Consider the following 14341-nt stretch of genomic DNA (forward strand, 5'->3'; position numbering starts at 1 on the left):
GCTAATTCCTTCAACATAAGATGCTGCATTCAAGTTCAGGAGAGTTTGGAGAAGGCAATTCTCTTGAATGCTGCCTTCAGGTATAGCAGGGAAAGAGGGCATTTGCATTTCTTTAACCATAGTAAAAAATGCTTTCATTGTCTGGAGGTGCATGTGCCTGCCTTTTAGTAACAGTCCAGCCAGGCGTAGTTCAGCAGCACTCTGTTGACGCGTCGGGACGCATAGTGATACTCGCTCTGTCTGGCGCCGTTGGAGAAGTACAAGTAGCCGTGGTTCTGGAACGCCGCGTCCACCCTGTACCCGATGCCCGGGAAGTCCTTGTACACGGACCTGGGGTACCCGCGGTCCATGGCGAACGAGGCCTCGTCGAAGCTCCAGTACAGGTTCTTGGAGAAGAAGAGGGTCTTCCCCGTGGACGGCACGTGAACGGCGGCGTCGACGTCCTCCACGTAGGAGGGGAGGCCCAGCACGGAGAGGGGCTTGGGGAAACCCCGCAGCACTGTGGGGCCCCGCGTCCCCCAGTACTGACGGCCGCGGAAGAAGAAGGCGGCGTCCTTGCCTGCAGGGGGATAGGAGTAGGAATGCTTTAACCAGTGAAAAACAGCAGATCTACAAGCTCACAGCGCGGCACCGAGTGCCGCGCTGCGAGCTTGTAGATCTGCTATTTTTTGAAAAAGTCGTGGAAAATGTGTGCAAATCTTTGAATGTATGTATTTTCAAAGCGAACGTTTGTAACTCAAATTTTGCTTCTGGGTGGTCCCTGGAACTAAATATTTTGAGATGCGGGTCCGTGGCCAAATACATATCATTTTGGGGGTCCTTCACATGAAAAGGTTTGAGAACCACTGACATAGTAGTCTCTCAAGAACAGACTAACTGAGCTCCATTTAAATGAAAAGGACCTTTTCTTTGACAAGACCAGATTGCTGACATAGAAACATAGGTTTTTCAAAAAATCTTAGAAGGATTCAAAAGACACTTATAGAATCGGGTCAAAATTCTAATTTTCCCGATTTTTCTAAAATAGCAGATCTACAAGCTCGCAGCGCGGCACTCAGTGCTGCGCTGTGAGCTTGTATATCTGCTATTTTTCATTAGTTAAAGCATAAAATAAAGATACACAATATGTGTACCCGTTCTGAATGGGTTAAATATATAGAAAAATGAATGGAAAAACTTTATGGAAAAATCACGACCTCCCCCCACGCATTAGAAGGACGGTATTGTTCGCTAGAACCAAGGACGGGTGCGTTCAATGAATCTATCATGGTTAAAATGGAGTTTGAAGTTACAAACATGTCCGAAAGTGAAAAAAATATTTTTTAAGTACAATTAGTAATACCATATTGAAATACTCTTTTATGTAAGGCCCTTTACATTTTTTTACTTGAGATAAAGTGCTTTCGTTATTAGCCGATCTACATACATGCTTGTAGATCGGTTATTTTGGAATACCACTCCTAACCTTTTCCCTTGTAAACATATCGGAGAAATTAACACACTCAAGTAAAGTAAAAGTACCTAAAATCGTACAGTAATTGAAATAACAGCTCTACAAGCCCACAAAGCGTTGATTAGTGACTTTCAGCAAGCAACCAAGTGTAAAATCAGGCATTACGACGCCATCAAGGCCTGCCAAAAATACATTGGTGTCGTCAAAACCAGCTGTATATTTAGCCTAAAACTAGACCAAAACGAAAACATTTCAGAATATTTGACGACATTTTATTCAAAGACTATGACTAAAACACTGTCAAGAAGTGCTGTCAAATCGAACACTGTTCGTACCTTTGTGTTCGTAGGCGGCGCTGACGCGGTTGATCCCGGGCCACGTGGAGCTGATCCTCGTCATGGTCACGCCGTTGCCGCTCTTCTTCCAGTAGTGGGCGCTCTTGAAGAAGTACAGCTCGTTGCGGATGGCGGTGGCCGCGTCGAACACCAGGTCCCGGTCGCACCTGGTCGGGGGGCGCGGCTCGGGCTCGGGGGGTTTGGGGGCGGGCTTAGGCTTAGGCTTGGGGGTGGGTTTAGGCTTAGGCCTGGGGGCGGTCCGGACGCCGTACAAGGCCTGCACTCCTCGGCGGTCGTCGGCGGGCAGCGCGTAGCCACGCGTGTTGACGTAGCGGTAGGTGGGGAACATCAGCGCCGAGTGGTCCTCAGAGTGGCCCAGGCCTAGTAGGGGTCAAAGGTTTTGTAATTAGTTTAATTAGTGGGACTGAGTTACTAGGGCCCAAGAGGGGCCTTCATTATTTTATACTTTAACTATTGAAAAATAGCAGATGTACAAGCTCACAGCGAGCTTGTAGATCTGCTATTTTTGAAAAGTAGTGAAAATGATTTGAATATATGTATTTTTTAAGCGAACATTTTTAACTCAAACTTTGCTTCTAGGGGGGTCCCTGGAACTAAATATTTTGAGTTGGGTGTCCGTGGCCAAATACATATAATTTTGCAACATTTTGGGGGTCCTTCACATGAAAAGGTTTGAGCGCCACTGACATGGAAACATAGGTTTTTCCAAAAAACCTTAGAAGTATTTGAAATATTCAAAGACTCAAAAAAATTGCAGATCTACAAGCTCGCAGCGCGGCACTCGGTGCCGCGCTGTGAGCTTGTATATCTGCTATTTTTCGATAGTTAAAGCACACAATAATGCGTAATAATGCGTTCCCAGTTACCCCCATGAAGAACATTCATGGGGGGCGCGCAGTGAATCCTTGTACCCAGGGCACAGAATTTGGTGCGACACCCCTGCCCCTAGGCCTACATGAACTTAGCCTGATTTCAGACTCAGCTCACGCTTTAGTCTGAAACTGTGCCCTATTCTGAGCGATTTACGGGGGAGGGACTTTTTTCACGCGCGCATCCGCGCGCGAGTGAACGCGATGCACGGTGATCGAGACGCACGGTGGACGCGACGCACGGTCGCGGAGTGTGTGTGTGATTGTGTGTGTGTGTCTCTGTCTGTGCCAGTGACTGCTTCCACACAGAACTGAGACCAGAAACATGTAATCAACATTAACAGCTTGGTGAATTGAAATAAGTGCGTGTGTGTGTGTGTGTGTGTGTGTGTGTGTGTGTGTGTGTGTGTGTGTGTGTGTGTGTGTGTGTGTGTGTGTGTGTGTGTGTGTGTGTGCCTTCATCAGCCTGCCTGTGTGTGTGAACTTCGTTTGAATCGTTTCAACTGCTGCGCGGATTGGATATTCGTTAGACCCACCCCCACCCCCCGCGCTCATTGGAGCAGCCGAAAATAAAAACCGATTCATGTACTCAGCTCCAGACCAGAGAAAGAGTCCACTCTGAGAGTGGGCGGGGTCTATGGTCTGGAAGCAGGCTAACATGAACTGACTTCCTGTCCTTGTTCTTGCCAACATATCTAGATTCTAGAAACTACTCACTTGTGACACCTTGTGGCTACAGACCATAGATGTCTGTTACTCAAAAAGAGGGCCATTTCTTGTGTGTGTGTGTGCGTGTGCGTGTGCGTGTGCGTGTGCGTGTGCGTGCGTGCAGCAAAAAGCCCACCCCGGCTCGCTGGATTCTGAAGCAAAGAAAACCCCTGTTTGGAAGTTGCTGGACTTGGCAAAGCAGGCTGCAGAAATCCACCCCACTGGTCGTATACAGGTAACACTCTATACTGTAGATATGATTAATTAAATCCACCCCACTGGTCGTATACAGGTAACACTCTATACTGTAGATATGATTAATTAAATCCACCCCACTGGTCGTATACAGGTAACACTCTGTACTGTAGATATGATTAATTAAATCCACCCCACTGGTCGTATACAGGTAACACTCTATACTGTAGATATGATTAATTAAATCCACCCCACTGGTCGTATACAGGTAACACTCTGTACTGTAGATATGATTAATTAAATCCATCCCACTGGTCGTATACAGGTAACACTCTATACTGTAGATATGATTAATTAAATCCACCCCACTGGTCGTATACAGGTAACACTCTGTACTGTAGATATGATTAATTAAATCCATCCCACTGGTCGTATACAGGTAACACTCTGTACTGTAGATATGATTAATTAAATCCACCCCACACATCAATTGCATCAATTATCCAATTATCCATTATCCTCCCACCTCAATGTGTAGCCTGGCTGGCTACCACAACCTAAACAAATTAAATAAAGAATTACTCAATATCGTTTGCCTCCTGCCTGCAGCTTCATTCATCCCTGATTCAAAAACACTTAGACATATGCATGGCGTAGAAATGAGAAACACTTGATATCATGTAGAGCAGTGGTTCCCAAACTTTTTAGCTTGTGACCCAAAAGAGAAATTTGACTTTTGCTTCACGCCGCATTGTGAGCTTGTAGATATATTTGATCTACTTCTTAAACATTTGTTTCAATTTACGTAATGTCTTAGATTTTTCTTTGATTTCCTCATGAAATTACTGTAAAAATGAATTTCTTTTGTTGAACATTTTAGCTTTTTTGGTAGGAATCTTTTATGTTTTTAAATAATAATAATTCAAAAATAAATAAATAAAAACATTAAGGGACCCCATACAAATGTGTCCACGACCACGACCCACAAATGGGTCTCGACCCACTGTTTGCGGAAAAGTGATATATACTGTAGCATGCAGTGCTGTCCCTGACAAATGTGTGGTCGACTCACACAACCAATGCATTGAGACACTACACACAAAGTACAGTACACTGTAGATATCGCAAATTAACCCATTTAGGCCTGGGATTATTGAATGCTTTAACTACTGAAAAATAGTAGATCTACAAGCTCACAGCGCGGCACTCTGCGAGCTTGTAGATCTGCTATTTTTTTTTTAAGTTGTGAAAATGTGTGCAAATCTTTGACTATATGTATTTTTAAAGCAAACGTTTGTAACTCAATTTTTTCTTCTGGGTGGTCCCTGGAACTAAATATTTTGAGATGGGGGTCCGTGGCCAAGTACATATCATTTTGGGGGTCCTTCACATGAAAACGTTTGAGAACCACTGACATAGTCTCTCAAGAACAGACTAACTGAGTACCAGTTAAGTGAAAATGACCTTTTCTTTGACGATGGCTGGCCAGGTTGCTGACATAGAAACATAGATTTTTTCAAAAAACCTTAGAAGGATTCAGAAGATTATCGGATCGATAAAAAAAAAAAAGTAGCAGATCTACAAGCTTGCAGCGCGGCACTCGGTGCCGCGTTGTGTGGGCTTGTATATCTGCTGTTTTTCAATAGTTAAAGCATAAATTAATAATACGCAATAATGTGTACCCGTTCTAAATGGCATAAATGCAGAAATCTGTTCCATTTCAACATACTGTACACTTATTGTCTGTCTTATGTTCTGTCTTACAGAAAGTGACATATCACAGCCCCATCTGGCCACCGTACGGAAATGGTGAGTTCATCCCTTCTTCCTGCGTCCACAAAACAGTGTTGTAGATTTACGTTTCAGAAGATCAGAAGTTGTGTGCATTTCTGTGACAAGCCACCCGTCCTCTGGCATCTTAAGGGAATGTCATATTCCATTTTCTACCACTTTTTGTGGTCACATGTTCAGATACTGGATTCTGATTGGCTTAAAACAGTGGTAAATCAGTCAACAACCTTGAGTTGGCTCATAGACCCCGCCCACTGTTGTGTTGCAGTTGTATAACTAAATAACCTTGCAAGTTACAACTGTGTTTTCTTACATTTATATGGTAGAAGTGGTAGAAAAGCAATTTACCATTAGAGGTTTGTGCCCTGAAACAGCGGTAAATCAGCCAACAACCCCACTCCATCTCATGGTAAATGGCTTACGTTTCACAGCGCATGTTGATCACAAGAATCACTTCCAGTGGTGGTATCCTATGTGTTATCAGGTCGTCCAGACCTGATCTACAGATCGCTCTGACCCAAGTCCGACACTTTCATTTATGTATACAGCCTTGTGTGTGAATTACATTAAAAAGACGCCAACGTTTAAGAAAATAAAGCCCTTTTAATAGATACCAAACAGCAAGCTTTAGACACATTTTTTAATTACATTTGAACATTGTAAATTGTACATTGACAACTGATAGCAGAAGCGATAAGCTCTACTTCTGCATTATACAGTAGTTATTACCTGAAGTGATTGATTGATTGATTGATTGATTGATTGATTGATTGATTGATTGATTGATTGATTGATTGATTGATTGGAGATGTTGTAGTACAACGGTACAACAATTTAAAAACGCACCAAATGGATGAGACACAAAAAGCCTGTTGCGTTGTGATCCATTCAACACTCAAAAAAAAAGAAGAAAAAAAAAGAAAAAACATCTGGACAAAACAACAGTGCAACAAAACTACTAACAAAATGTAAAACTTCAAAATGTACTGTTTGATACAATTCATGATAAAAAAACAAATACAAAATAAATGGTTCATATAACTGAACTCTCGAAAGGCAAAAAGACGAAAAGTAATGTACTTAATACTGTACTTAAAGGATGGCTTCACCACTTTCCAACCTGTCTTCTTATAATAGGTCCTCACTAATGTTCATTAGTGTGGTTGCCAGGGCAACCACATTATTACTCTGGGGAATTTTGCAGTTTTTACAACTCTTAGTCTCATTGACTTGAATGGGAAACTCCATATATAGTGAGTAACTTTTAGGTATCTGACCTTTCCCATTGACTTTGAATGGGAAACACCATATATAGTAAGGTAACTTTTAGGTAGCTGACCTTTCCAATTGACTTTGAATGGGAAACACCATATATAGTGATGTAAGAGTTATTTTTGTCATCATAATGACATCAGATAAAACCTTAAAATGAGTATATAACTATTTATTATTATTAGTTGTATTTTTTTATTTAAAATCTTTAAATTGATTTTTTATTTTTCAATCTCATAAGAAAATACAAATATAAGAACTTTTATTTAAATACCTTTTTTTAAGAACAGTCATTTTTATTTATGGCCACTTGACCATACACATACATTTTTTATTTTAATAGCTACAGTATTGTATTTATTAATTATTTTATTTAGTTATCACCATATATAGTGATGTAAGAGTAAGGTAACTTTTAAGGCAACCACACTCGCAATTTCCCAAATTGCAATTTCTCTAGTTCTACTCAGTCTGGGTCTCATAGGAGAGCTGTGGGCGGGTCAGAAATCCATCCACCAGTGACATCATCGTTTGACAGATTTTTTTTAAACAATATTTTTGAAAAGAATATCTAGATTATTATTATAGCGAGAACAATGGCTTCCATTATAACATTGCAACTTTTCAGGAATAGAAAGCCTGCATTTTCTATTAGCTTGGATTGATTCCCCATTGATGATGTCACTGATGGATGGATTTCTGACCTGCCCACAGCTCTCCTATGAGACCCAGACTGAGTAGAAAAAATGGTGCTATTTTATCACGAACATTAGTGATGACCTATTATATGAAGATAGGTTGAACAGTGGTGAAGTCATCCTTTAAGTAAAATTTGGTTCCATTTGAGTTAAGGGGAGACGTTGAGATGTAAAAGTTTGAGAAACACTGGTTTAGGCAGCTATAAATATAACTAGGTTCACATGCGAGGTGGAAAAAGCGGCGCTCCAAAGTTAAAGGATGCCAGACTGGCTCAGATAAACATTCTTACTTTTATAAAGTCACATGATTTTACTGTGCCCTTTTAGCAGGGACGTGCAGATAATGTTAGAGAGGGAAGGGCTGACATTTCTAAAAGGGCCTTTTGGTGAAAAATAACAAAGTAAATCGTCACTGTCGGGCAGATTTCTTTTTCGCAAAGCCCTGCTTCATCATTCAAGGCTGTCGCACAAAAGTAGTGAAAACAGCAGATCTACAAGCACACAACGCCTCGCACTTGGCGTTGTGTGCTTGTAGATAGGCTGTTTTCACTAGTTTAAATCATTTTTAAAATGATAAATACAAAACAAACGGTTTTGGACATACAAGGTTTCCACCCGACAATGACAAAATATAACTCATGTAATTGGCCCACTGGCTTGTCACTTGTCATGATCTGAAATGACAAATCTTTGAGTAGCAGCAGTGCTATAGAGAGAGATCTCTCTATAGCGCAAAATGAGGGCCTCTCCAACTCTTTTTCCCGGGCTGAATCAGGGACCCAGCATGTCCCTGTGTGCACGTGCCTGCCTTTTAGTAACAGTCCAGCCAGGCGTAGTTCAGCAGCACTCTGTTGACGCGTCGGGACGCATAGTGATACTCGCTCTGTCTGGCGCCGTTGGAGAAGTACAAGTAGCCGTGGTTCTGGAACGCCGCATCCACCCTGTAGCCGATGCCCGGGAAGTCCTTGTACACGGACCTGGGGTACCCGCGGTCCATCGTGAACGAGGCCTCGTCGAAGCTCCAGTACAGGTTCTTGGAGAAGAAGAGGGTCTTCCCCGTGGACGGCACGTGAACGGCGGCGTCTACGTCCTCGACGTAGGAAGGGAGGCCCAGCACGGAGAGGGGCTTGGGGAAACCCCGCAGCACCGTGGGGCCCCGCGTCCCCCAGTACTGACGGCCGTGGAAGAAGAAGACGGTGTCCTTGCCTGCAGGGGGATAGGAGTATTAAATATATAGAAAAATCAATGGAAAAACGTTACGGAAAAATCACGACCTCCCCCCACACATTAGAAGGACGGTATTTTGGAATACCACTCCTAACCTTTTTCCTAGTAAACATATCTGAAAAATTAACATTCTCAAGTAAAGTAAAAGTACCTAAAATCGTACAGTAATTGAAATAAGCAACCAAAAGTAAAATCAGGCATTGCGACGCCATCAAGGCCTGCCAAAATACATTGTTGTCGTCAAAACCAGCCGTATATTTAGCCTAAAACTAGACCAAAACGAAAACATTTCATATTTGACGACATTTTATTCAAAGACTATGACTAAAACACTGTCAAGAAGTGCTGTCAAATCGAACACTAGGTCGTACCTTTGTGTTCGTAGGCGGCGCTGACGCGGTTGATCCCGGGCCACGTGGAGCTGATCCTCTTCATGGTCACGCCGTTGCCGTTCTTCTTCCAGTAGTGGGCGCTCTTGAAGAAGTACAGCTCGTTGCGGATGGCGGTGGCCGCGTCGAACACCAGGTCCCGGTCGCACCTGGTCGGGGGGCGCGGCTCGGGCTCGGGCCGGGGGGCGGGCTTAGGTTTAGGCTTGGGGGTGGGTTTAGGCTTGGGCCTGGGGGCAGTCCGGACGCCGTACAAGGCCTGCACTCCTCGGCGTTCGTCGGCGGGCAGCGCGTAGCCACGCGTGTTGACGTAGCGGTAGGTGGGGAACATCAGCGCCGAGCGGTCCTCAGAGTGGCTCAGGCCTAGTAGGGGTCAAAGGTTTTGTAATTAGTTTAATTAGTGGGACTGAGTTACTAGGGCCCAAGAGGGGCCTTAATTATTTTATACTTTAACTATTGAAAAATAGCAGATGTACAAGCTCACAGCGAGCTTGTAGATCTGCTATTTTTGAAAAGTAGTGAAAATGATTTGAATATATGTCTTTTTTAAGCGAACATTTTTAACTCAAACTTTGCTTCTAGGGGGGGTCCCTGGAACTAAATATTTTGAGTTGGGGGTCCGTGGCCAAATACATATCATTTTGGGGGTCCTTCACATGAAAAGGTTTGAGCGCCACTGACATAGAAACATAGGTTTTTCAAAAAACCTTAGAAGTATTTGAAATATTCAAAGACTCAAAAAAATTGCAGATCTACAAGCTCGCAGCGCGGCACTCGGTGCCGCGCTGTGAGCTTGTATATCTGCTATTTTTCGATAGTTAAAGAACACAATAATGCGTAATAATGCGTTCCCAGTTCCCCCCATGAAGAACATTCATGGGGGGCCCGCGGTGAATCCTTGTACCCAGGGCACAGAATTTGGTGCGACACCCCTGCCCCTAGGCCTACATGAACTGACTTCCTGTCTTTGTTCTTGCCATTTCGAACATATAGATTCTAGAAACTACTCACTTGTGACACCTTGTGGCTACAGACCATAGATGTCTGTGGCTACAGACAGTAGTTAATCAACACATCCACCTCTCAGTAACCTTACCTAGGGCGTGTCCCAGCTCGTGCGCGGCCACCAGCAGCAGGTTGATGCCCCTCTGGGTGCCCAGCGTCCACCTCTCGTCCTCGTCGAAGTGGGTGTCGCCGCCCTGGCCGGGCCCCGGGGCGTTGGCGTGGGCCAGCACGCCGCCCGGCCCGTCGAACGGGTAGAAGTCCCCGTGATGCCTGGCTTTGAACAGCAGCATGATGTCTGCTGTACCGCTGTAGATCTACACAGATAGACGGGTGGATAGATTCATGTTCAATTTAGATTTGGTCATATTTCAGTCATCGTGAAATGTTTAGGCCAGCAATTACCTAAGCTGTAATCCTGGGATCTGCTCTCCCTCTGCCCACCTGGGGAGGACCCCGAACTGAGCTCATGCTTCCTTCAGTGCATGAGGAGTGAGCAGGCCGCTTCTTATCACCTGACAGGGGGAGCTTCCCCGGTTGGACATGGCGCGTGGAAGGAACACGTTATTCCAACCAGTTCCTTTCCCCTCCATCAGGCGCCCTGGCTGGCCAGGGGGAGGCATTATAGAGACCAGGATTACAGCATGTTTTTGTAAGGGTATCTACCCTAAGAGACACGTGGAGAACATGCAAACTCCATACAGAAAGGTCATTTCGCCAACCCCACTTAGGGTGTGGGCACTGATGACGCAGAGGAGAGAACACACCCCCAACATCCACAAGCTCACAACACCTCACAATACGAGGCATTGTAGATCAGCCATACTCTGCCAAGTGCTTGTCAGGGTTGGGGGGGGTTCCCCAGTTCAAATATGAGTATTTTGGGGATCACGGCCTGAAAAGGTTGAGAATCACTGCTTTAACCCATTTAGACCGGGTACGCATCATTGCGTATTATTATTTTATGCTTTAACTATTGAAAAATAGCAGATATACAAGCTCACAGTGTGGCACCGAGTGCGGCGCTGCAAGCTTGTAGATCTGCTATTTTTTTTTTAAATCATGAAAATTAGAATTTTGACCTGATTCTATAAGTGTCTTTTGAATCCTTCAAAGGTTTTTTTTAAGGTTTTTTTTACCTATGTTTCTATGTCAGGAAAGAAAACGACAGTTAGTCTGTCCTTGAGAGACTACTACAGTGAAGGACCCCCAAAATGATATGTAATTGGCCACGGACCCCCATCTCAAAATATCTAGTTCCAGGGACCCCCCAGAAGCAAAATCTGAGTTACAAACGTTCGCTTTAAAAACACACACATCCAAAGATTTGCACACATTTTCACCACTTTTTCAAAAATAGCAGATCTACAAGCTCGCAGCGGGGCACTTGGTGCTGCGCTGCGAGCTTGTAGATCTGCTATTTTCCAACAGTTAAAGCGTTCAATAATTCTAACCTGCTTGAAGTCCAGCGGGATGACGTCGCTGTACAGCTTGAAGGCGTGGGCGATGGTGGCGTCCACCTCCCTCCTGCTCAGCTGGCCGGTGTACAGCGTGATCCTGTAGGTCAGGACCTTCTGGCGCCAGCGCGGGCGCCCGGGGAAGTGCTGGTAGTCGTCCACGTCGGGTACGCCGCAGCGGGGCAGAGACATGGCCTCCAGGGTGGCGGCGCCCGGCCGTAGCCTGACACTTCAGTCCGCACATCACCCCCCCCTGCTGGTGGGTGGTGTGTAGTGTGGACTGAAGCTGCACGTATTTTAATCTATTTCGAAGGCGCCTTTAGAGCGGGCGCTTTGAATGGGCCAATCAGGGTTGTATGCTTGGGGCACGTGGTGATTTCTCCCTCCTGCGCTCCGGTCCCAGCCCCCTCCAAACAGAGCTCTTGAGCTCACGTGAGACTCGCTCGTGGACTCTGATTGGTGTCCTCTGCCCACGTGAGAGTCTAGTGGACTCTGATTGGTCCGTGAAAACTGTCATGGCGGAGTCAGACTTGACTCGTATTATTTTAATAAACTATGAAATAGTGCCGTTTCCTCACGTTTTAATACCATTTTGCACTAACGTAAACATGCAGACATATAATATGTTATGAGAAATAACGTATTTTTGCAATGTCACGCCACGTCGACGTCGCGCGGCGTGTGTGTGTGTGTATGTGTGTGTGTGTGTGTGTGTGTGTGTGTGTGTGTGTGTGACGTCAATAGGCTTTAGCCCGCCCACGCCGAAATATAATCTGCCCTGGTAATCTCAGACTCTCCCGGAGTGAAACGTAGTGAACGTAGTGTGAGATGTCTGGCGCTCGCAGTCAGGCAAGCCCGGCCGGCCCGTCACCTCCAGGCCGAAGAAGCGCTGCATGCTCTCCAGGGTCTCCTCGAAGGAGTGCATGGTGGCCTGCCTGCCGGGAGGGACAGTGGTGGATGAAAGTACACAACATATTTTTTTATTAAAGGGGCCCCACCATGCTTTTCAAAATATACGTTTTATGTAAATGTTGGTCCATAATACGGTTTTATACAGGTTTTAGCCTAAACAACCACTCGGATATTTAAATGTCATGTTCTGTCTTTCTCTAATTCCAAGCCATTTCAGATGCAATACCAAAATGCCCTTTGTTGGCAACGGGGCGCTGTCTGTGGGCTAAAATTGAAACGATACAGAGAAGATTAGCATACGATGAGAACCATGTAGAGTCAACGGGGCGCTGTATACTTGGCTGTCTTTGGGCTAAAATTGGAACGATGCAGAGAAGATTAGCATGGTACCACGATGAGAACCACATAGAGTCAATCCAATTCAAGCCAATTGTAGTACCACTTTACCTCATGGTTCCACCTCACATATATAGTCTCAATAGAATATTTGCCTCGAGAAAAGTACTGCCCCCTTTCTTGAGGGAGCTCCATTTGTACACTGACAAAGTTACAGACTTGTAAAGGTGAATTTAGACCCCCATAAAGGAACTTACAGATTCCCTGAAATCCACTTAGAGAAACACTGCTCTATTTCTCCACCAGGCCGAGCTGTGACGCGTGTTACACTTGCGAATGAATTCCGTTGTTGCCCATTTATGGAGATCCCTGATGTCATCAATATTAAGCCCATATATGGGCATACTGTGTCAGTCTCGTGTGGTCTATGACGCCAGACATCTATGATGTCAGTCATCTCCATATTTGGGAAAAGTTACATTTTTGCATTTTCCCAAATTCAAGTCAAGGGAGAAAATTAATTCATTGATAAATATAAATTAAGCTACAAATATAACGTATCTTTTAGCAAAATGCAAGTCCCGAAGAAGCCAGTCAATTTAACATACAGTATGGCCCAAGTTCGTGCCGGCAAAATAGAGTTTATCTGGAAAGAATGAAAGAAAGAAAGAAAGAAGGATGGATGGATGGAAGAAAGTTGCACTAATAATGGAGTTAGTTGCAGCTCTACTTGCCTGGTGCTGGAGTTGAAACTGGGCGGCTGGGCGTTGTAGTAAAACTGTGAGAGGTAGTCCTCCGCACGCTCTCTGTCGCTGGACGCTACAATTTAAACAACAAAACATTGAAAACTGGATTTTCTTTTTTAAAGAAAGCTTTTCAGAAAGAAAGCAATGACAAACTGAAAACTGAAACTGTATGGTGTTTACAAAACTAGTAAAACCAAAAAAAAATCACAGAGAAAATGTTTAGTCTTTGACGAAAATCCTCAAAGATATCAATAATCGCAGCTCTACAAGCTCACAATATGTTGTGACACGACGCACTGTGAGCTTGTAGATCTGCTGTTTTTGCTATACCTGTCCGGCGTCGTTCTATCTCGCCTCCTGAGAAAGTGTGTGAGGAAAAAGTGAAACTGAACAATAATACCGCTATACTAATTTAACTAAAACTAAGCCATACATACAAACATACAAACCTGAGCTAGCAAACTCGGCTTAAAAACGAATCAAAACTAAAAACTGAAATTGAGAACAAAAAGTCAAAACGACAACGACAAATACAAACGAATGGGTGGAACATGCTAAAGTGTAATAATAACCTTGATTCCCAGTGGGCGGTTCTGTCGGTGCACCGCTGCAAAGCCAGGAAGACGCCATCATCATCACCACAGTAGCGATCGCTCCATGATCCATTCTGGTACTGTAGCTCACACCTGTGTTTGACGAAGCACAGAGGCAGCCAGGCAGTGTTAATTTCTAAAAATATGTTGGTAGATAGAAAAAAATCATAAAACACGGGATACTGTACTGCAGAAAATCAACTGTAGATTTGACTGAAATCTTAAATATAGTCGACTAAAACTAAAACATTTGACAACATGACTAAAACTAAATGGAATTTTATTCAAAAGACTAACAAAAACTCTAAATGTGCAGTCAAAATGAACATGAGTATGAGTA

The 14341-nt window shown here is 44.1% G+C and overlaps 2 protein-coding genes across 2 annotated transcripts in view; both read right to left on the reverse strand.

The window, feature by feature from the left end:
• LOC308292373 (protein NLRC3-like) overlaps positions 1–14341 on the reverse strand; it is a gene marked incomplete at its 3' end in the record, with an annotated part of 202764 nt that overhangs the window by 56209 nt on the left and 132214 nt on the right. The window lies entirely within an intron of this gene.
• On the reverse strand, positions 165–14074 carry LOC308292266 (collagenase 3-like; the record flags this gene model as incomplete). The annotated part of the gene is made up of 9 exons (XM_080734581.1): positions 165–559; positions 1789–2169; positions 8162–8548; positions 8941–9318; positions 10052–10274; positions 11412–11637; positions 12275–12349; positions 13397–13481; positions 13981–14074. 9 exons carry the CDS (start codon positions 14072–14074, stop codon positions 165–167), a joined length of 2244 nt encoding a protein of 747 aa, XP_080590707.1.

This window comes from Nannobrachium achirus (genome assembly GCF_963921795.1).
Source record: "Nannobrachium achirus genome assembly, chromosome: 10".
In the NCBI taxonomy this organism is placed as follows: Eukaryota; Metazoa; Chordata; class Actinopteri; order Myctophiformes; family Myctophidae; genus Nannobrachium; species Nannobrachium achirus.